The sequence below is a fragment of the Eulemur rufifrons genome, chromosome 28, assembly GCF_041146395.1.
Source record: "Eulemur rufifrons isolate Redbay chromosome 28, OSU_ERuf_1, whole genome shotgun sequence".
Taxonomy (NCBI): Eukaryota; Metazoa; Chordata; class Mammalia; order Primates; family Lemuridae; genus Eulemur; species Eulemur rufifrons.
Genome location: NC_091010.1, coordinates 49,698,999 through 49,721,477, shown reverse-complemented (window position 1 = coordinate 49,721,477; position 22,479 = coordinate 49,698,999). Strand labels below are relative to the sequence as shown.

General features: G+C 57.8%; 3 protein-coding genes across 5 annotated transcripts in view; 2 read left to right on the top strand and 1 right to left on the bottom strand.

Moving 5' to 3' along the window:
- Positions 1 to 6,297: 6,297 nt before the first annotated feature.
- On the top strand, positions 6,298 to 9,231 carry CALHM1 (calcium homeostasis modulator 1). The gene is made up of 2 exons (XM_069461094.1): positions 6,298 to 6,849; positions 8,749 to 9,231. The coding sequence occupies exons 1-2, from the start codon at positions 6,298 to 6,300 to the stop codon at positions 9,229 to 9,231; spliced, it is 1,035 nt and encodes a 344-aa protein (XP_069317195.1).
- A 4,978-nt stretch (positions 9,232 to 14,209) lies between these two features.
- On the top strand, positions 14,210 to 17,155 carry CALHM2 (calcium homeostasis modulator family member 2). Its single transcript, XM_069460638.1, has 2 exons — positions 14,210 to 14,764; positions 16,255 to 17,155. Exons 1-2 carry the CDS (start codon positions 14,210 to 14,212, stop codon positions 16,669 to 16,671), a joined length of 972 nt encoding a protein of 323 aa, XP_069316739.1. The 3' UTR covers positions 16,672 to 17,155.
- A 529-nt stretch (positions 17,156 to 17,684) lies between these two features.
- Positions 17,685 to 22,479, bottom strand: part of PDCD11 (programmed cell death 11) — a 38,172-nt gene continuing 33,377 nt past the window's right edge. For 2 of the 3 annotated variants that reach the window (XM_069459821.1, XM_069459823.1), the window contains exons 31-36: positions 21,998 to 22,147; positions 21,528 to 21,778; positions 20,611 to 20,779; positions 19,861 to 20,014; positions 19,276 to 19,441; positions 17,685 to 18,531 (exon numbers count right to left, since the gene is read on the bottom strand). In XM_069459821.1, coding sequence (XP_069315922.1) covers positions 18,360 to 18,531; positions 19,276 to 19,441; positions 19,861 to 20,014; positions 20,611 to 20,779; positions 21,528 to 21,778; positions 21,998 to 22,147 — 1,062 coding nt within the window. In that variant the 3' untranslated portion in view covers positions 17,685 to 18,359. The remainder of the gene's footprint in view (positions 18,532 to 19,275; positions 19,442 to 19,860; positions 20,015 to 20,610; positions 20,780 to 21,527; positions 21,779 to 21,997; positions 22,148 to 22,479) is intronic. The other variant, XM_069459822.1, reaches the window with a different exon arrangement.

The window sequence follows — 22,479 nt, the reverse complement described above, 5'->3', positions numbered from 1 at the left end:
ATGCTGAAATAAAAAAAAAAAGAGAGGTGGGCAGGGTGGAGTTAGAGCAACATTTTTAGGGTTTATGGCTGTCTTTGGGGAAAACGGGTTCTGGTTTCCATGACCACCTTGGGGAGGTAGGATCCTAGTGTCCGTGGCCAGCCTTAGGGGAGAATGAGGGGCCGGAGACAGGAGGACAAGGAGAAGATCAAAGAGCTTTTTGCCTCTGAGGCTGCTTCCAAGGCCTTCATTTTGGGATATTGTTTTCTGAGCCCCAACAGAATCATTGAACTGAGATGTTAAGGATACAGGAATTTCTCTGGTGAAGAACAGGGTAAAGGGTTCCAGCAATGTGCAGAGCACACGCAGAGGTCTTGCGGTAGGAAGGGCTGTCCTGCGTGAGGAACTGCAAGCCGGCTGGTCAGCCGCGGCGTGGATGGCGGAGGGTGTGGCCCAGCGCCAGCTCTTGAGGGGTCACACAGGTGCTATGAGACTGTGGACTTCTGCCATTGAAGGGCATTAAGTAAGTAGTAATTTAATCAGATGTTCACTCTCTAAAGATTCCACAGGCGCCTGTGTGTACTGCAGAAGGCAGGCGAGAGCTAGAGGGCTTGGATTCAAGGGGAGATGGAGGGAGGTGGTAGATTAGAGGTGTGTGGGAGGTAGAACGGTCCCCAGGTGTCCTGCTTAAAATGTAACACAGACACTATATTAGTCAGGCTAGACGGGGAATGCAAAAATAAAAGGCAGCAAAAATAAAACCAAAATGTCAGTGTCTTAACACAACAAAGATATCTCTCTCACTCAAGCAAAATCTGAGGTAGGTGAACAGGGAACGGAGGCTGGGGAGGAGGCTCTGCCCCACAGTCACTTGGGGACCCAGCTGACAGGCACCCCCATCTGTGACGCCACCATCAAGACACATGGTGTTTGTTCACCAGCAGCAGGTCCCGGGACAAGGAGATGAATGCAAGTAGCTTAGTAAGGAGCTTGCCCCCAGGACACCCTGCCAGGCACAGGGGAGGTGACAGAGGGGCGGGAAGAAAGCCAACCAAGGGCAGAGGAGACAGCTAGTTACTGCTGCAGCCACCAGAGCCCAGTCCCACCAGGGAACTCGGGGAGAGCACCCCCCTAATTAGTCGCAACCCACGAGGGAGAGGAGGGAGTGCTTCTCCCCCAGCCTCCCACTGTCATTGGTGGGGCACTACCTGGGCGCCTACAGGTTGCCTTGGGCCAGACATAATCCCAATGCCTGAAACACAAAGCCGGGCAGAGTCTCAGGGTTTGCAGTTAGAAGGTGGAGGTGAGGGCTGAGGGGAACGGGCAGGGCACAGAGGTCTCCCTTCCTCCTGGCTCCCAGGGTCAGCCCCACAGGGCAGAGCAGGGAAGACAGTAAGGGGTGGAGGTGGGTTCTGCACCAGGACTTGGGGACATGGCCCCAGCCTCATGGAGCGGAGGATAAAAAGTGCAAGGAAACATGGACTGTTTGGTGAGCACCACCATTTTGCTATCCCCAATATGGCTTGGCCAATGCAGGAAAGAGCAGCACTGTATCCTTCTTAGGTAAAGACCTCACGCCTCTGACGCCTGCCAGCCCTTGAGCTGCCGTAGCAGCAGCATCTCGCTGCCTGGATGCTCCAACAGCTGCTGGCTGAGCACAGCGCACACTTGAGCGCCCCAAGATCATGCTCTTCTACGCAAATTGGGCATTTCCCTAAAGGTACGGCACCCGCTCTCCCCAGGGGCCCCCTTTGCATGCTGCTTTTCATGACCCCCCTAACTCCTCCAAGCCAGAGGGGACGCACAGCTACTGGGATGGGTGCTGAGGCCAGGAGGCGAGGGGGCTGGCGCACATCCCACAGCGCGGCTCCAAAAAGTGTGTGACATCTCACTTTTCATTTACATTTAGTCATGACCTAGGAGTTGCGGGGGAGAGGTGGAGAAAACACAAGCATCACTAAATGCACCAGTGAAGACCCCTGCTACAGTAGGTACAACAAGAGCCCCCAGGGGGTCTACTGCGTAATCTCCAGAACCTGCCACGATGATACTTTCCACCACAAAAGGGGCTTTCAGATGTGATTGAGTCAAGGATCTTGAGATGGGGAGACTATCCTGGATTATGGGGGGCTGCATGTCGTCACATTATAAAAGGGAGGGAGGAGGGTCAGATTTAGAGAAGGCGACGTGACACGGAGGCTGGAGTGATGAGGTCACCAGCCAGGGAACATGGATGCGTTGTGTCGTCTTTCCTTGCCTAGAGTTTCTTCCCTGGAGTTTCCAGAAGGAACAGTCTGCCAACCCCTTGATTTTAGTCTGCTGAAACCCATTTAGATTCCTGACCTCCAGAACAAGAAACAAATCTGGGTGATTTTAAGCCACTATGTCTGTGGCAATTTGTCTCAGCAGCAATAGAAATCAAAGACAGATTTTCAAAACAGCACGACTAGAACCCAGGTGCAGAGATGATCTTTATTACTATTACAATGTTGTCAGGATCATTTCCTGAGAGCCCACTGTGTGCCTGGCCCTGTGCTAAACCCCACCTGCCTCGGCTCATTGAATCCGCACGTGGATCTGAGAGGTAGGCTCTGCTATTCTCCCCACCTCACGGATGAGAAGGTTAAGGCGCCCAGAGGGGAAATTACCTGCCCCAGGTCCCTGGCTTGAGTAAAGGGCGATGCCAGAAGCCAAGGAGCCTCCCAGTCTCAGATTGGGCTGCTATGACAAAATACACCATAGACCGGGCGGCTTAAAGAACACAAAGTTATTTCTCACAGCTCTGGAGGCTGGAAGTCTGAGACCAGCGTGCCAGCCGGGTCGGGTGCTGGCGAGGGCCCTCTTCCAGGTTCCAGACAGCCTCACAGAGCAGAAAGAGGGCGGGAGAGCTCTCTGGGGTCCCTTTTATAAGGGCACTAATCCTTTTCCCGGGAGCTCCGCACACATGACTTAATTACCTCCCAAAGGCCCCACCTCCTAATGCCATCACCTTGGGAGTGAGGATTTCAGCATATGAGTTTAGGGGACACAAACATTCAGTTCATAGCTCTCCAGGCAGCCTTGCGTCTCTTCTGCAGCACTGACACTGAGGCTTCCTGGCCTCAGCTGTGCTCAGGAGGCCACCCCTGCCTCCCCCATGCCCACCCTCCCAGCCCGGCCCTGCCCTGCCTCATCCTTCCGGCGCAGAGGGTCCTGGCATTCTTCACATCCGGGTGCACACAGACAGCAGTAACATGGTAATGACACTGGAGCAAACTCAGGGAATTTGGAGATGTCCATAGGATGCCTGGTAAAAAAAAAAAAAGATTACATTTTCTTTATCTTATATAATTATGATAAGAAAAATGAAATACAAGGTATTAGGAAAGATTTGTATGAATCATTCAATTGAAATCTCCTAGCTGGGCGTGGTGGTGCACACTTGTAGTCCCAGCTACGCAGGAGGCTGAGGCAGGAGGATCGCTTGAGCCCAGGGGTTCGATGCTGCAGCGAGCTATGATGACACCACTGCACTCCAGCCTGGGCGACAGAGCAAGACCTCATCTCTAAAAAAAAAAAAAAAAAAAAAAATCTCCTAAACTTCTCAAAATGAGAAACTTGAGCTTGTTTTGGTGAGCACATTTTTAATATCAGATTTTTTTTGCATGAAATGACCACAGGCAATTCCTGTTAAGACTCTAATGATGGCCGGGCGCGGTGGCTCACGCCTGTAATCCTAGCACTCTGGGAGGCCGAGGCGGGTGGATCGCTCAAGGTCAGGAGTTCGAGACCAGCCTGAGCGAGACCCCGTCTCTACTAAAAATAGAAAGACATTATATGGACAACTAAAAATCTACATAGAAAAAATTAGCCGGGCATAGTGGCGCATGCCTGTAGTCCCAGCTACTCGGGAGGCTGAGGCAGTAGGATCGCTTAAGCCTAGGAGTCTGAGGTTGCTGTGAGCTAAGCTGACGCCACGGCACTCACTCTAGCCTGGGCAACAAAGTGAGACTCTGTCTCAACAAAAAAAAAAAAAAAAAAAAAAAAAAGACTCTAATGATGATCTCTTCAAATGTTTTAAACACCATCCCCTAAAAATTTGGCTAAGTAGGTGATAAATTTAAAACTAATTTTTACAACCATTCAAAAATTCACAACAGTTCAAATGGTATTTAAAGACTCTAACACTATTCCCGGGATGTGTGCTGGGAAAAATTAAAATAAAATAAATAAAAAAAAAAGACTCTAACACTCGTCCTTTACTCTCAGTGACAACTGTAACCAAAACTCTTATGATACTGAGAATGACGGATGAGAATCCAATCAAACAGTGCTACATCGAGTATTCTAAAATAACATTGCAGTTAGAATTTGCAGAGTGCATATGTGAGGTTAGAGCAGGCACCCTGCAGCCAGCGTGGGCAGCACTAGAAGGTGCGTCATCTACAAGCAGGGAGCCGTGTGCCGTAGACAAGGCAGAGATTCCAGGTGGCCCCCTGCAGCCGTCCCTCCTGGTTTCCTGCACCAGCCCAGGCCCAGCCCAGGCCCAGCCCAGCCCCACCCACCACTCTGGGGGCCGTGTGCCAGGCCCTGCAGAGCTCGGACCCCTTGTCGGACAGGCACGTGTTGCTACAGTAGACGTCCAAGGACTGTCACCTCCTCTGCTGGGTCTCCCTCATCCTACTGTCTACCTGTGAGTGTCCCCCTAGGGAGCACCTGACGAGTATCCTCCAGGGGCCACTTGCCTGGGGGCTTCAGGGGCCCCAGACCCAGCCTGGTGGCTGAGGGAAGAAATATCCTTCCCCACCTGCATCCTGTTTTTGTGCCACACTAGAGTCTCCACCTGCACTAGTAGAACAGGAGAACCTGATTCAACCGGAAGAGAAAAGTCAAAAAAACTTACCGACCCCTCCTCCTCCCAGCCCCATGAGAGGACCAGCCAACTGCACTCCTGCACCTCCAAGCTGGGTAAACTTCAGCTAATGACTTAATCTCCCTGAGCCTCAGTCTCCACCTCCATGAAATGGGGACACTAGTACCCATCCCACAGGACTACAGGAGGGTCACACGAGGAGATGCATGTAAAGTGCCCGGCCGAGGGTTCCACGCGGGGCGAGCCCTGGTCAATGCCGGTTCTTACCAGTCATACAAAGGACACCCAGACACAAAGACCACTAGAGTGGGTACACATACACATGGACACAGACACGGACGCCCAAAGCCCCAGTGAGCTCACACATGGGCACACACATGGAGATGCCCCACAGAGATGTCCTGTCCGGGATCTGCCTCAGCCCCAGCCCCAGCCCCTTGCCCAGACAGGAGCCACCTGACCCAAGGGCCGGAGCTGACCCACCCTCCTGGGACAGCTGCGGGCATCCAAGGGAGCCCTTTACGGCCCTGTCCTTGGATGTGTCAGTGGAGGATTCCCCCCAACCACCGCCTGGTTCCAGGTGCTCTGGAGGCCCAAGCTCCAGGCATGAAACCCCCTCCCCTCTCCTTTATGTTTTGATCAGGGGAGCAGAGGTAGGAGGTAGAGCCAGGAAAGGGTTTGCTGTCCCCAGCCCACAAACACACCCACAGAGGCACAGGCAGGCGGACACACGGCACCTGCACTGTACTGACAGCCTGTAGCTCCCTGCCCGGGCACCTGTCAAGGCCAAGTCTCCTGACGCCAAAGCCTGGGCATTTTTCCTGTGCCACCTCTGCGTTTACACCACCCCCACCGTGACCAGTACCCCAGCACCACCAGCACTAGCGTCACCGCAGCACCGTACCACCATCGCCTGAATGACGCAGGGACCCTCTGGGATCCTGATGCCGCAGGGAGGAAAGACCCACTGGGAAGGGAGGGAGGGCAGGCCACATGCTCCCTAGCAGCCCGGGGGACAAGGTCAGAAGCTCAGGCCCCGGCAGCAGCCTGGACTCTCCAAACTCCAGCTGGAGACATATCTTCCCAGCCTGTGCCCAAGGCTGTCCTCTCCCTCTGTTCCTCCTCCCACAGCCCCAGAGCGCTGGTCCCCGTCAGGTGTGGGCCTCACGGTTTCCTAGCGCCAGAGGCAAAGGTGGCTGTGGAGAGAGAGGAGCCCCGGAGGGGGAGGGCGGGCGCAACCCTGGCTGCACCCACAGGATTGGCCAAGCTGTGCCCTCTCGGCCAGCACCTGACTAGAAGCTTCCTCAAAGCCACAGTGACCTCAGCCGCTGTCCTGAGCTCTGCCGGTGCCAGCCAGGAGGGCCTGAGTCATGAGGTGGGCAGGCAGCGGGCAGGGCGGGCCGCCGGGGGTATCTCTGAGGCAGCGGTGAGGCGGGAAGGGGCCACCGGGGCCCGTGGGGGGCACGATGGACAAGTTCCGGATGATCTTCCAGTTCCTGCAGTCCAACCAGGAGTCCTTCATGAACGGCATCTGCGGCATCATGGCACTGGCCAGTGCCCAGATGTACTCGGCCTTCGACTTCAACTGCCCCTGCCTGCCCGGCTACAACGCGGCCTACAGCGCGGGCATCCTGCTGGCGCCACCCCTGGTGCTCTTCCTGCTCGGCCTGGTCTTGAACAACAACGTGTCCATGCTGGCTGAAGAGTGGAAGCGGCCGCCGGGCCGCCGGGCCAAGGACCCCGCCGTGCTGCGCTACATGTTCTGTTCCATGGCCCAGCGCGCCTTCATCGCGCCCATCGTCTGGGTGGCCGTCACGCTGCTCGACGGCAAGTGCTTCCTCTGTGCCTTCTGCACTGCCGTGCCCGTGGCTGCGCTGGGCAACGGCAGCCTGGCGCCCGGCCTGCCCGCCCCCGAGCTCGCCCGCCTGCTGGCCCGGGTGCCCTGCCCCGAGATCTACGACGGCGACTGGCTGCTGGCCCGCGAGGTGGCCGTGCGCTACCTGCGCTGCATCTCCCAGGTGAGGGGGACCACACGGTCTCGGGCTGAGTCTCCCCCACAGAGCAGGGTCCCTCTGGGAGGGCCCTGTCCCCCCACCTCTCAAGATGGAGCTCCCCCTCTGAGGAGCCCCAAGGGGCGGGGCACGTCTTCCCCACGGAGACTGAAGGCAGAGCCGTCTGGGGAAGTGCTGTGGCCCCCTGTCTGCAGGCTTCCCGAGAGCAGGCCTGGCCCTGTCCTGAGGTCCCCAGCGTGGACCCCACATCCTCTGTCCTGCTCTCTGAGCTGGGAGCTGGGAGATTTGCATCCGTTCCCTCTTCCAGGCCTTGGCAGTGGTGAGGCCAGTGGGCGGCTGGGCCGTTTGGGTACATTTCCCTGGCAAATGCCCCCAGCTGGCGCCTCCCTGCTGAGGGATGCGGGTGAGGGGCTGGGTGCCCTGGAGGGCCGTGCACCGCTGGGACGTGACCAAAGGCGGGTCCTCCCAGCCCCACGCCCACATCCTAGGCCCTTGGCCCTCACCCACCGAGCCCCTCAGGCCTCCCCTCCAGTCAGTGAGGGGTGGGGAGGACCACCCAGGCAGTGTGTCCCCACAGCCCGTGGACCAGGCGCTGTCAGGGAGAGGGGACAAGGGTTGGCCTGCCCTGTGATGGCTGGAGAAGCTGCACACTCTGCCCAGGCAAGTCCAGACACTCTGGCTCCCCCTCTCCAGCCGGGGCCCGTCTCCTGCGAGGCCTCTACCACACCCAGGTGCCCTGGTGACTCTCACAGCGAGGGTCCAAACGGAACTCGGCTTCCCTTCGCTCCCACACCTGCGCCCCCTCTCCTACGGCCCCTCGTCCGTCACCCCAGGCCTCAGGGCCTTGGCAGCTGTCCCTCTACCCGACCCTAAAACAGACGCATCATAAGCTCAAAGGGCCCCAGAGGCCACAGGCTGCCTGGCTCATGGACATGTTTCATTTGGCCTTCAGAGACTGATTCTAAATTCGGCTTTAGAATTAGTCGGCATCATCTAAACACCAGAAATTTTCCCATAAAAGTCAGATTTCCAGTTTCACTTGAAATGTCAGAAGATCCAGCCCCACCAGGCGTGCACTCACCGCTCAGGCAGCACGGGTGCCCCCAGCCTGGCACGTGCTCTGCTCTGCCGTGACCTTCCCGGCCCCTCATCCCCCGTCCTGATCTCCCGATGCTTCTCTGCGCAGCTGGGGCCTGAGCCCGGAGCGCAGGCTGGGGGAGCGTCTGCCCGCCCTCACAGTGAGTCACTGGCAGAGCGGAGCTAGCGCCAAGCACCAGTGCTCTTCAGCAGAGTGTGTGTGTGCGTCTGATTTGTCCCTGTGACCCCTGAAGGCCCAGCTCAGAGCCCACACGGGGAGGTGCTCGCTTGGTGCTGGAGACAATACCAGGAGCCGACGGAGAGGTACAGGACTCAGAGGAGGACGGGCCACTGTGGCTTCCTGAAGAAAGAGGCACAGCAGGGATGGCTGGTAGTCACTGAGCTCTATGCACCAGGCACCCTGCTCCGTGATCACATTCAGTCCTCACAGCAACCCTATCACCAGTCCCATTTTATAGGTGGGGAAACCGAGGCACAGAGAAGTCAAGTTTGCTCCAGGTCAACTAGTAAGTAGGGGAGACGAGATTCAAACCCATGCAGCCTAACTCCAGGGTCTGCCCAGGTAACTCCCGTGCATGGGGTGCCTAGCCAACACGGCGGGGGCTTTACTCACAAGATCTCATTTCCATGAGGGGTATCTCTGTGCCTATTTTACAGATGAGGAAATGGAGGCCAAGAGGCAAAGTCACTTGCCCAGTTTGTGCCCTTTGTCCCAGAGGCCCTGCCATGGAGAATGCGTTGGGGCCTGGCCAGGCTCAGAGGCAGGAGGCTGGTGTCCGCTGCTGACCCCCTCTCCTCTGCCCACAGGCGCTGGGCTGGTCCTTTGTGCTGCTGACCACGCTGCTGGCGTTCATGGTGCGCTCCGTGCGGCCCTGCTTCACACAGGCTGCCTTCCTCAAGAGCAAGTACTGGTCCCACTATATCGACATCGAGCGCAAGCTCTTCGACGAGACGTGCACGGAGCACGCCAAGGCCTTCGCCAAGGTCTGCATCCAGCAGTTCTTCGAGGCCATGAACCACGACCTGGAGCTGGGTCACGCCCATGGGGCACTGGCTGCGGCCTCCACTGCCTCGGCTGCCGCCAGCCCCCCGGACGGTGCAGAGGAGGAGAGGGATAAGCTTCGCGGCATCACGGACCGGGGCACCATGAACAGGCTGCTCACCAGCTGGCACAAATGCAAACCACCCCTGCGGGTGGGCCAGGAGGAGCCGCTGCTGGGCAATGGCTGGGCGGGGGGCGGGCCCCGGCCCCCACGCAAGGAGGTGGCCATCTACTTCAGCAAAGTGTGAGCCCGGCTGGCTGAGGCGGCGGTGGGGGGTCTGAGCCCACCGCCCCCAGACCCCCAGACCAGAGGGAAAAATGAAGGCTTTAGGTGCTGGGCAGTGGACCCGGAGCAGAGCCACACGCCCAGGACCTCACCTGCCTATTAGAGGCAGGAAATCTGGAGCTGGAAGGGGACCTCACTGCTCCGGCTGCGACACCGCCCTGGACGGCCTGGAGCAGTGGGGCCGTGAGCAGTGTTCCTCAGAAGAGTTCAGAACTGACTTGGAGGCTCAGGGGCAGAGGGCTGCCACCTCCCCAGCACCTCCCAGGCCGCTTCTAGAGCAGGGACTTCATCCCTGGTTCACTGTCTCCTCTCAGCTTCTGCAGACGTCCCTGCCCCAGGGGCCACTCTTGCCTGGGACTCTAGGATCTCTCTTCCCTGGGCTCAGGGCTCAGGGAGCAGGAGAGGCGGCCCTCACATGGAGGAGGAGCCCCAACAGTGGCCACAGTCTCCTGGCCAAGGTGGGCCATAAGGACATGACACGGCCTCACCTTTGTGACACACCTGGGGTGACAGGTAATGAGACAAGATGCCAGAAGCTAGGTCCATGTGGGAGGAGCCCACGTGGGAGGGTGTGTGGTCACCATGCAGGTCACTCAATAATTGTCAGGAGGGACTGCATGTTTAGCACCACGCACAAAAGGCCTCCCATGGAGGGGTCCCGGGAGACCACCGTAATCCCACCTCATGTCCAGGTCTCAGGGGCAAATCAGACCATCCCCAGCGCTTGAGAAGTTAGAAACCAAGGCCCGGGGAGGGGGCTGTGAAGTGCTGAGAGGCTCTGCCCCGGTGGGAATGAGGGCGGAGGGGTGCTGGCTAGAGCGGAAACAGCTAGAGTGGGACAGGACTGGGTCAGACGCTGTCTCTACCAATTACAAACTGTGTCCCTCGGCCAGTTGCTTCATTTTCCATGCCTCAGTTTCCTCATCCGTACAAGGAAGATAAGAGCCCCTCCCCACGAGGTGGTCGTGTGTAAAAGCACGTGGCACAGGGTGGGCACTCAGCACATGGTGGCTACTGTGCTTGCTGATTTCTGAACCTGAGGACCCCGCCTCCTACCCTGGGTGGAGCAGACACGTAGGGAACAGACCTTTGTCGAGGAGCAGGAAACAGAGGTATAATCTTGTCACTGCCCCCAGATGTCTTTGAGACACATGTCCCACCATCTAAGAATTCATCTGGATCTTGGTCACGGTTCCCATCTTTCCTTGTCCGGCCTTCCGTCCTCCCACTTCTCAGGCCCAGTCTCCCTCCCTTGAGTTACTGGGGAGGAGGTCACATCCCTGTCGGCCAAGGTGGGCTGGGGGGCCCCTCCAGGAGGTGGGGAGGATTCTGCCAGCAAAGACAAAGCTTGTGTTGGTGGGTGGGGGCTTCCAGTGGGAAGGGAAAGCCCAGGGGCATTGGGAGGTACAAAGCCTGGAAAGGCCAGCGCTGTAGGACCTATACAAGTCGCCTAGCCACTCTGATCCTCCGTGTGTCTGTCTGTGCAAGGATATTAAAGACCTGTTTTTCAGGATTGTGGTGAGGATGAAGGGAGATAACTTTTAGGGAAGGATCCTCGACAGTGTTTGGCACACGGTGGGATCTAAAACAAATAAATAAATAAATAAATAAATAAATAAATAAAAACAGACACACACTGGTCCCCTTCCCTGCCTTCCCACTCGTGGACAAGCCCAGCGCAGGAAGGCCAGCGTGTCACTCAGCAGTTCCACTGTCATGGGACCACAAGTCTCGCAGAGCTGACAGAGCCGGGGTCCTCTCCCCCAATGCTAGGGGTCACCTCGCCTGTCCTTAGGACTCTCCTCTTCAGCATTCCTGACCGTGACTCTCGGCCTCAGCTTGCACACTCCCACAGATGGGGAGCTCATGACCACTTTTTGGGACAGGCTGGGCAGCTCTGATTATTACAGGGCTCCCTTCAGAAACCCGCCTCCTCGTAATTTCCACCCACAGAGCTCTGCCTCAGGCCTCAGAGGATCCCGGACTTCAATGATCCACCCTGCAGAGACTGGAAGAGGCTTCCAGGAGTTAGCCGAACCAGGGATGGAAGAGCTGACGTTGGGGACAGTTTGTCCAGGCAGTGGCAGGCCGGCTTTGCCGGGAGAAGGGCCAGAAGACGGTAGGGGGCCCTGGCCTCGCACATTCTGCCGGGGGTCAGCATTGGTCTGATGGCACCTCTGCCCTGACCCTGCCAGGGACTCCTCGAGAGCTTCTGCCCGGTGGGGTCAAGCAGGGGGTGCTCCTGAACCTGGCGCGCAGCCCAGCCAGGTCGGTCTAGCGCAGGGCCAGCGGTGCGAGGGGCCGGCACAGCCCAGAGCGGGCGCGGGTCGGTGGGGCGCCCCGCGGCTGCAGAACAGGCACCTCCATTTCCTCTCCTCTCGCACCGCCCTCGGCCCGCCCTCCCCTGCCTGGCGCCGTGAGGCTGTTTTTCCACCCGCTGGCGCGCACACTCCATCCCACTGTTTGCTTCTCTTTCTGGAGTTAAATTCGTCTGAAGACGCCACAGCAGCTCCTGTGCGCAGAAAAGTGGGAGGGAGCCGGGAGCCCGGGTGGCAGGCACTTTGGGTGGGGCAGCTGCCTGGCCGCCACCCGTCCTGGAGGCCACTTGGAGAGCCCAGCCCTGAGGAAGCCAAGGCCACAGGTGCCTGCAGCTGTCCCCAGGTAAGGAAGGGATCCTCCCTGGGGCACGCCAGGTGTCCGGGGAGCATGGCAGGCCCTGTCCCAGGCTGCCCAGAGGCACTGTCCTGGGCAGAGAGGCCCCCAGCTGCAGCCTCCGCTCTGGGTAGGGTCAGCCCATCCCCTCCCCCAGCCGCCTGTCTCCTATCCTGACTGATGCTGTCGGTCCCGCTAGGGGTTCTGGGAGTGGCCGGGCCTGGGGGTCAGGGGCAATAGTCTCAGAAGATGGTCTGCTCCATCCTCTGCTCAACACCCACCCTGTTCCCGCATCTTGGGCCCCACAGGGAGCTAATTAGGAGCCTAGAAGCCAAGTTTTGGGCCCCACAGGGAGCTAATTAGGAGCCTAGAAGCCAAGAAGGGAAGAGGAAGCGGGAGATGGGGCTGCCTTTAACCCATTCACCAGCAGCAATAGTACAAACTCCCTTTCCCACGGAGTTACACTGGAGCCCTGGGCTGAGAAGTGAGGGAAGAGTCAGACTCCTCCTCCTCCTCCTGGGTCTGGTAGTCCTCCTCCCCCCACCCCCGCTGCTCCACGTGATCCTCTTCCTCCCCCTGCTCCTCATGACCCTCCTACCCCCACCCCCACTCTTCATGATCCTCCTCCTACCCCCACCCCCACTCCTCATGATGATCCTCCTCCTCCTTCTCCTCCTGGAGCCCACATGGCCACATGGTGCTGCTGCCCGTCTGGCAGGCTTGGCAGAGCCGCGCAGGGGCGGTGTGGAGATGAAACACAGGAAGAGCATGGGCAGATCCTCCCCTGTGTTTGCTGCCCACCCAGCCCTCCACTCCCTGGCTTCCTCTAGCCTGAAGATTTTTGTTTTTCATCCACCAGATGGGGAGAAGGGGCCACACCCTGGCCTCTCAGGCTTGTGTGGGTGGAGCCTGGGAAGGGAGTTGGGGCTAAACTTTGCAGGAGCCTGGGGCCACAGCCACTTCCTGGCAGGGGGCCAGCCTGCTGCAGCCCAGACCAAGGCCAAGCAGGCTCCGAATTCAGTCTCATCTAAGCTTCTTGTGGCTGGCGGGCTGGGTGGTCCCGGGCTCCGTGGCGTGGGGTCCACTAGGAAGCTGCTGGAGAGGAAGGGGGTCAGAGCTGAGGAAGAGGAGGTTCGACGGCTCTCATAAGTGGACACAGCAAGGTCAGTAGGAGACAGAGGAAGCGGAGGACTGAGCTCAGACTCACCCTGCCCACTTCCCAGGTCTACTGGGTTGTGGTCAAAGTCCCGCCCGGACACCTCCATGTTTGGCCTCAGGCACTTTATCCCCTGCAGGCCTCAGTTTCCCTGATCTCTGCAGGCTGGGGAAGCATCCCCACCTTGACAACCTGGCAGGTGGGAGAGAGGGAGGGTTTCACACACAGGACGATCATCAGGCATCTTTTATTCCTCTTCTTTCCCTCCAGCATCCCTAGGAAGAGAGTAAGGAACAGAAGGTTTTATCCTTTTGTTCACAGATGATGAAACTGAGGCCCAGAGAAAAGTCATGCAGTATGTTGAAAGCCAGAGCCTCCTAAACCAGTTGAGACCCTCCAAAATGAAAAGGTCCTTGTGAGCTCCAGGGGCGCTGGTGTCCTGCTGTGTCCACCCCACCCCCACCACAGGATCCTGTCCAGTCCCTTGTCCACCAGGACACCCGCTCCAGCTCCCCCACCCAGGAGGGGCTGCACCCTCCAAGCAGTCCCAGGCCCCTCTGCGCATTAGCACCACCCTGGACCCCGGAGGGAAAGCCGTTCAGTGTCCCACGTCCCCTAACACCACAGGGCATTCCTAACTCCTGCCCCTAGAGAAGCTGTGGTGGCAAAACCAACCTAAAAGTGTTTGCGGCAGATAGACCCAAGCTCAAACCTCAGTTCTGCCGCTCACATGGGACCCTGGCAAGGTACCCACCCTTAGGAAGCCTCGCCGTCTCTTGGGTACAGCAGGGATGTCATAGCTCAATGAGGGACGTAAAGGGCCCAAGGCGTGGTAGCAGCTCAGTGAACAGCAGCGACCATGGTTCCCCGGGACCCCAGGTGCCTTCCTTTCTCCCAGCCTGGCCTCATGAGCATCCTCCTCAACTGCCCGTTTTCTGAGGCAAACCTTTATCTGCTGTTCCACAGGAGGAAGGCCTAGGCCAGCCGCTGCAGTAGGGCTGGGATGGCCCGGCCGTGCCCTGCCTTCAGCTGCCCACCAGCCTGCACTCCTCCCTAGCCCCACAGGAACCGGTGGTCCCGCTCCTCCCACCGCCTCTCCTGCAGTCAGTCCCCCAGCTGACCGACGGTCACCATGGCTGCCCTGATCGCAGAGAACTTCCGCTTCCTGTCACTCTTCTTCAAGAGCAAGGATGTGATGATTTTCAACGGGCTGGTGGCACTGGGCACAGTGGGCAGCCAGGAGCTGTTCTCTGTCGTGGCCTTCCACTGCCCCTGCTCGCCGGCCCGGAACTACCTGTACGGGCTGACAGCCATCGGTGTGCCCGCCCTGGCGCTCTTCCTCATCGGCATCATCCTCAACAACCACACCTGGAACCTGGTCGCTGAGTGCCAGTACCGGAGGGCCAAGAACTGCTCGGCTGCCCCCAACTTCCTCCTTCTAAGCTCCATCCTGGGCCGCGCGGCCGTGGCCCCCGTTACCTGGTCTGTCATCTCCTTGCTGCGCGGTGAGGCTTATGTCTGCGCTCTCAGTGAGTTCGTGGACCCCTCCTCACTCACGGCCGAGGAAGGAGGCTTCCCACCAGCCCACGCCACTGAAATCCTGGCCAGGTTCCCTTGCGGGGAGGGCCCTGCAAACCTGTCAGGCTTCCGGGAGGAGGTCAGCCGCAGGCTTAAGTATGAGTCCCAGGTAAGGGCTGTAAAGGGAAGCTCTTCCTTCCCAAGGTGGTGGCTGGTGGGAGGTGCTGGGATGACCCATTTTAAAACTAGAGTCCTCACGGGCTGAGTTTTCTGGGAATGCAATGCATTATTGGCATCAGGAATTAGAGCTGGTTAACCTGCAGGTCACTGCTTGGTGGGGCGAGGGTCAATTCCAGTCAGAAATCAGAGAGGGTGGCACAGTGGCTCACGCCTACAATCCTAGCACTTTGGGAGGTGGGAGTGTCGCTTGAGGCCACATCAAGACCAGCCTGGGCAACATAGAGACCCCATCTCTAAAAAAAAAAAAAAAAAAAAAAAAACTTAGCCAGGCATGGTGGTGTGCACCTGTAGTCCCAATTACTTGGGAGGCTGAGGCAGGAGGGTCACTTGAGCCCAGGAGTTCAAGGCTGCGGTGAGCTACTGTCATGCCACTGCACTCCAGCTGGAGCCACCGAGTGAGACACCGTCTTTAAAAAAAAAAAAGTTTTAAACATTAAAGGAATACTCTCCTGGGTCAGACTAAGCCTTGATCCCAGTCACAGATAAGCCCATTACCCCAGCCACACGAGGCATGACCCCTGCATGCCACCTCAGAAGCGCTTGGATGGGCCGTGAGTTGATAGTGGAGTGCGGCTGGCTCGGGGATGAACCCATTCCTGGCCCAGAAGGGCCCGACCCAGCACTGAACCAGCCCCAAGCACTGCTGACGTCAAGAGGGGCCCTGGGGTCAGGATGGGGTGTTGAGAGTCAGGAAGAGGCAGTTGCTGCCCTGCTCCTGGCCTTGGCCGTAGCCGAGTTCTGAAGGAGTGGAGGGTGGTCGGGGGAGAGGGCAAGGACAGAGACCTGGGCAGCAGCAGCAACCTGAGCCCGAAGTGTTAACTCAGAGAAGGTGAGGGAGAGACAGGAGGAGCATGAGATTTTTTAAAAGGTCTCTTCTCTCAGGTACATAAGAAACAAAAACCCAAAGTAGACAGAGAAACAGAGATGGAAGATTATCAATAAAACTTACTGGATGCCAATCAAATGCCCACAGACCTGTGTGCAGGAGTGAATGGGGAAACAAGGACAACCTGACTGCCCTGCCCCCACTAGGCTCACAGCCACGCAAGTGTGAGACAGGCACTCGGGTGGCCTCCAAACAAGGCAGACGATGTCGCGGGAACCAGGCCATGGGGGATTCAGGCAAGGCAGGACTGTTCCCAAAGGGGCCTTTGAAGGCTTCCTGGGGGTGGCATCTGAGCCTGGCAGGCAGAGCTGGGTTTGGATGGGGCGAGACGATGGCTGGAGGGAGAGGCACCCTTGGGTTGAAGGAGTGGCAGGCAATGCAGGAGGCAAAGTGGAAGAACAGGGGAAGTGCGAGTTAAAGGGAAGGAGGAACCGGCAGCCAGAGGGGCCGGCTTCCCTCGCAGCATCTGCTCTGGGGCGGGCAGGCCGGGGCAGCTCCTTGCCCCTCCTGAGCCCTGCCCATTCTCTGGCCAGCTCTTTGGGTGGCTGCTCATTGGCGTGGTGGCCGTCCTGGTGTTCCTGACCAAGTGCCTCAAGCATTACTGCTCGCCACTCAGCTACCGCCAGGAGGCCTACTGGGCGCAGTACCGCGCCAACGAGGACCAGCTGTTCCAGCGCACGGCAGAGGTGCACTCTCGGGTGCTCGCCGCCAACAACGTGCGCCGCTTCTTCGGCTTCGTGGCGCTCAACAAGGATGACGAGGAGCTGGTTGCCAACTTCCCGGTGGAAGGTACACAGCCGCGGCCACAGTGGAACGCCATCACCGGCGTCTATCTGTACCGGGAGAACCAGGGCCTCCCGCTCTACAGCCGCCTGCACAAGTGGGCTCAGGGTCTGGCGGGCAACGGTGCGGCCCCTGACAATGTGGAGATGGCCCTGCTGGCCTCGTAGGGGTCCGCTCCCCGGGCTCTCGGCATTGCTTGGTCCCAAACCCAACCCCAGTGCCTGCTTACACCAGCATCCAAAGGGGATTTTTTTCCTCCTAAACTGGCTTCTTGGGCAAACAGTCCAGGGGCGACGGACACAAGGCAATCTGGGGTGCAGAGAGATCCAGCAGACAATGTTGTCAGCTCTGACTTGAAGAAATTCCACCTCCTGTTCCCGCCAGCCAACGTGGTCAACAGCTTGGGGAAGACTCTTTCCCAGCACTGGTCTCTAATTAACTATGACATGGATGATCTTTTACCGTTGGGACTCCAAGCTGGGAAGCCCCAGCTGGCAGGTCCAGGTGACAGTGAAAGTCACCAGGAGGCTCCTTGTGCAGTACGCTGTGCAGTTAATTTGTGTCTAATTGCACAGGGACACCCAGCTCAGCAGTGCACCACTGGGAGGCTGCCCTTCACTGGATCCCTCTGGCCCTATTTTATACACTTGAATTTTTGATAAAGCTTTTCTTACTATAAGGGACCAGCTTGGTGTCTGCATGATTGAATGGGCCATGCCACAGCAGGCTGGTGGGCATGGGGCCAGGCCCAAACCCATGCCCTGTGGGAGGGAAGGGGACAGGACTGAAATGCCACAGAGGTGGCTGCAGTACAGGGAACCCCAGGTGTCACACCCAGGGGAAGGCCCTGGGGCTGATCTCTTCGCATTTGGATTCGATTGTCTGATTTAGTCTGGGGAACAGATGAGGCCTGGCCTTTCACAGAGGGAAGCTCAGTTTGAAATTTCTAGACTGGGAAGATCCTGCACTCAGTAGGACCTAGCTCTTGTAACCCAGTGCTACTAACCAGGCCAGCCCCGGCTCCTCCTTCCTCCCACCCTTGCCCGCCTACCTCCACTATCTCCAAAACCTTCCTGGCATATGACTCAGTCATTTCCCACAGAAACGCTCTCAGGACATTTAAGGCTCTGCGAGAGAAAACTTTTAATTCCCTCAGGACTAAGCCAAAAAAGAACTGGCTTCAACAACTAGCTAGGCCTGTGCTAGCCTCCAAGAACTCTGGAATATACCAGATGGAGAGAGGTTATGTGACCTTGCCAAGGTGGGCCTGGGCTGAGACATCATCAGTGGTTTAAGCCGATGCCTGTGGCTGTCCCCTGCAGCCTAGGTCTCCCAATTTTCCCTTCTGGGCTGTGTCCTGCTGTCCCAGCCTCACAGCCTCTGCTACAGGGCGGAAGGCACTAGCTGAGCTGAGGCTGAGGGAGGCCCAGAGACTCAGATCGTAGGCGAGGACCCACTCCCTGAACCCTACCAGCCCCCTCTGGCTGGACCGACAGCCTGCCAGGGACAAAGTGGGCCTGACCATGAGATCCTTGGGAGAAAGCCCGTCGCTCTTGCTCCCCAGGGAACTCCCCTGAAGGAGGGACACTCGGCTTTTATGGGAGTCCCGGGGCTGTTGCCTGCAACCACTGAGCAGCCACAGAACAGGGAAAGGATGACATAAATTAGGACTTAAAATAAGCAAAGAGGAATTAAAAGCAGTCTTGAATTCTTTTTCATCCTGACAGGATTCCCCAGGGATGCTGCAGAAAAAGCAGCACTTAAATACAGTCCTTAGGCCACAGGTTTCTGAGTGCCCAGGCGCTGAGGTGCGGCTGGCCCACTGCTGCCCGAGCCTGGAGGGGCCAGCCCGCCCCTATTCCTCCAGTACTGAGCTCTTGGCCTCCACGTACTCCAGGGCCTTGGCCTTGACCGCCTGCACGTCCTTCTCCGTGCCGTGCTGCTTCTCATAGTCCAGGTAGCGCTTGAAGAAGAACTTCATTCTCTTGGGGGCCAGGCTCAGATGAATGACCCGCTCAAAGATGTCCCTGTGAGGAAGAACAGGGCAGCATTTACCTCCCAGGCCCAGGTCACACACTTCGCTAGCACTCGCCCGCCTGCTCCTGGGCACTGGAGCCAGGGCCTCTGTCATCCAGGACTCCCACTTCTACCTTTAGTTTTACTACCACTGTGAGCCCCCGTGATGCCCCAGGGAGAGGCACCACCACCCTCACTTCCAGAGGAGCAGACAGACACCTGGAGATGTGAAAGGACTTACTTGCCTAAAGTCACACAGTGAATCCGGACAAAGCTACTGGGATTGGGACAAAGAGGTATGGATCTGCGAGAAAAGCTCAGCTTCTAACTTAGTAACAAGCATGGGTGGGGCACTTGTTCTTTCAGGATGCGTTTACCCACCTCTAACCCTCCCTGCCTTGTGGGGATGCCGGGGCACAAGTGAGACTATGCCTGTGACAGTTCTCCCTAACCAGAGCCAGGCACGGTGTCAGTGAGGAGGGAATCCAAGTCTCCTGACTCCCAGGCCAGGGGCCAGGCTCCCTGCCACTAATGGATCCAGACACAGACCAGAGGCTGGCCTTTGGGGCAGAAAAAGTAGTTGGAAAAGTGAATGTTATCACACCTGTGTATCACGGCAAAGCTGTTTTTTCTACATCGAGTAAGGGACCTGGGGATGCTGGGAGCTGCTGAGGGGCTACAAATCATCAGCTTGGCCAATGACCCCCCACAACCACCACCGGGGAGTTCGGCTCTGGTCTGTCTCTCCCTCTCACCGGACTTCCTTCTGGCTGCCGTGCTTGATGGTCATGTCGATGTAGACCGACCAGACATCTGTGCGCTTTGGGTAGGTGCTCAGCGTGTTCTCAAAAATGGCTTTGGCCCGCTCCGCATCCCCCAGCTGGAACTCGAGCTGCGCAAACTTGGTAATCACATCCACGTCTGCAGGGAGAGGATGGCTCAGAGACCCAACCAGCAGACAGACGCCCTCACTGCAACACGGTGTGCAGCAGGGACAGAGTGAGTCTGACTCCCTGCTCTTGGGTCCCGAGACCTAGGTTATGACAAAAGAGACAAAGCCCAAAAAGGACAGTGGGGTGGGTTCAGGGCCAAATACACAGATGCAAACACCCTACCCTCTGGGCCCAGAAAAGGTGGAAGGCCCCAGGGGCAAGATAATTACTGCCAATTGCTTTTTGTTCCTCCGTCTTATCTTTCGCCGTCTAGCATTTGCAATGTAACTCACGTTGCTACGCTAGAGATGGCCATGCACCCTGCACCAGGCTTTCCTAACTGAGAAGCAGCGCCGCCCCTGGATGAGAAGTCCCCCATCCCCATGTGCTCAGGAACTGGGCACTCACGCTCCTTGCTAGGCAGGCACTCGAGGGCTCGCTGCAGCACACGGTGACTGGCCCCGGCCTGACTCCTCCGCAGGAGAAAGGCGCCATATTTGATCCACACAGCTTTCTCCTGCCGGAAACGCTTCAGCATCCGGTTGTACAGTTCACCGGCTTCCTGTGAGAAAAGACAGGTAAGCTGAGGAGAGTGTGATGCTACAGAGGGCACAACAACAAAGACAGGCAGCGACGCTCACGAGAAGCTAGACTTGGGCTCACAGACCCCAAATCACTACGCAGGGCTCATTCCAGAGACCCGGGAGGAGCAGGTAGGAGGCACGAAACGATGGGGTGTTTCCCCACTGTGCCTGCGCCCATAGCAAGGGGAGACCCAGACTAGGAGGATGTGAGAATGACAAGGGAGAGCAGGAGAGACAGAAAAGGGGACACTGGGCTGGGACATCCCCTTTGTCTGTAATGCCCTGCCAGCAGCCCAAGGCATACACACCGGGGTCCGCCACCCCTTCCACCCGGCCACTTCCAAAGCCACTGCTTCCCTCACGTCAGCCCCACAGTGCCACAGTAGACGCGGGGAAGTGACCTCTCTCACTGGGAAGATAAGGAAGTCAGGGCCCGGACGTCAGGTGGCAAGCCCGCGGCAGGACTGGACCCAGAATCCAGGGTTCTTCCCTGAGCCCGCTGCTGTGACTCCCAGAGTCCGTCTGCGAGACGCTGAGGACCTTTGGCAGCTGACCAGCTGGCCCAGACTCCTACCTGTAACTTCTCTGACTTGGCATAGATGTCAGCCAGGTGCAGATAGACCTTGAGAGGCTCGTTGTACTGCACGGCCCGCTCGAAGACCTTGCTCAGGGACTCCTGAGAGCCGTACATGTTTTCTAGGTTCAGCAGCGCCACCCACACGTTCAGCTTCTCCTGCTCTTCCCTGGAGGGAAAGCAGTCGGCACATGAGCTCCATCGGCTCAGCCCAACAGGCCTCCCACCCCCATTTGGGGATGTCAATGAACTTCCTCCTCCTCGCAGGCCCCATCCACGGGCTCAGACCCCACCCCCGAGCACAGGCGCTGAGAGGCCTGTCCCCACTGTAGCTCACACAGCTGCAGGAACACCCCCATCCTCCCACGCCGACTGCCGGCTCTGAGGCTCCCTTGCTTTCTGCGTCCATTCCTGGGAAGGAAGCTTACTAAATCTCACATAGGCCTGAGGTTTGGGCTGGAAGCAAAATCTTGGGTCTGATTCTCTCTTAAAACTAAGAATGAAGCAAGGGATGGCCGTCGTGCTTCACCAGGCTTCAGAAAACTTACTCCTCTCTGCCTGGAAAGTGGCCACCTACAGGGTTTCCACCCAGGTATGTAGAGAGTTGTTTTCCCTATTCTATTTCTGCTCCAGACTGGGTACCTTGTTTAAGTGTAGGGACCTTTGTAAAGGTTACCCTTGGCTATTTCAGTGAAGACTGTAAAATATAAATGAGCAGATCTATTTCACAGAGGCCACACCTACGAGAGAAAGCCTGGGAACCCATGGGCCCCTGGTGGCAGCCACCCAAACTGTTGCCGGCCTGCATGGGAGGAGATGACCCACAGGCGGCAAACCCTGCCAGCCCGGCACTTGGGGCAACACAGGGCTTCCCATCCGAAGGCCCCTCCCTGGAGCAGGGGGAGGCGAAGCCTAACCTGAAGGAGATGGTCTTAAGGGCTCTCTCGGCCACGGCACGGGCCTTCTCGATCTCCGTGGCCTGCAGGTGGAAAGCCATGTACTGCAGCCACAGGATGGAGCTGTTGGGGGAGCTCAGCACGAGTCGGTCGAAGTCATCCGCTGACTCCGGCTGTCGCCTGGGATCCATCAGCGCCTCCTCAACGCGCGACAGCTCTTTCTCTGCCTTTTGCTTCTCTAAATCCCTTTCCTTCTTGCTTTTCTTTTTCTGCTATGGAAGGCAGAAAATAGTGAATAATCTGCTCCTCAAACCCAGGGCAAGTCTGTGGTGAAAGCTACAAGTTGGCAGGGCAGCCTGTGGCTCTGTACCTAATCCCTGGCCTGGGACTGGGCACCACCCCTCGCCCTGCCCACCCGGGCTAGGACCGAGCACAGGAGACGGTACCAAGGGGGCCCTGCAAAAAGGACAAATCCCTGGCAAATACAGCACCGTGGCTTGGTGTGGCTTCTCGTCCTCCTCACTGTCTGAGCTCTCTCCTCGAGGTGGCAAGGCCGGTGTCAGAGAGTCTAGGCCCACGTTCCAAGCAAAGCCCGAGGGCAGCTGCAGCCGGGGGGCTTCTGCTGGCTTGGCTGGCTTCTCCTGGAGGACCACAGAGGCGCTGAGGAAAGCACGTGGCTCAGGCTGCTCCCTCTCCCCAGCCCCAGCCCACCCAGAGGAGCACGACCCCCCACCATGCCCAGAGACAAGCCGGCTAGGCCCCAGCCCACTGGAGAAGCTTTACAGCAGGAACATAAAAGTTTTATCTGTAAATAAATTTACTTAGGTAACAAACTTTTAAAATATATATATTCATACACATAGAAAACATCAGGAGAGCTGGGACAGAGATATGACGAAACATCCAAGGGTGGCAGGGAAGCCCTGCCTGGTGGGTGTGAGCTGGCCATACCCAGGCCTCTCAGTTCAAGAAT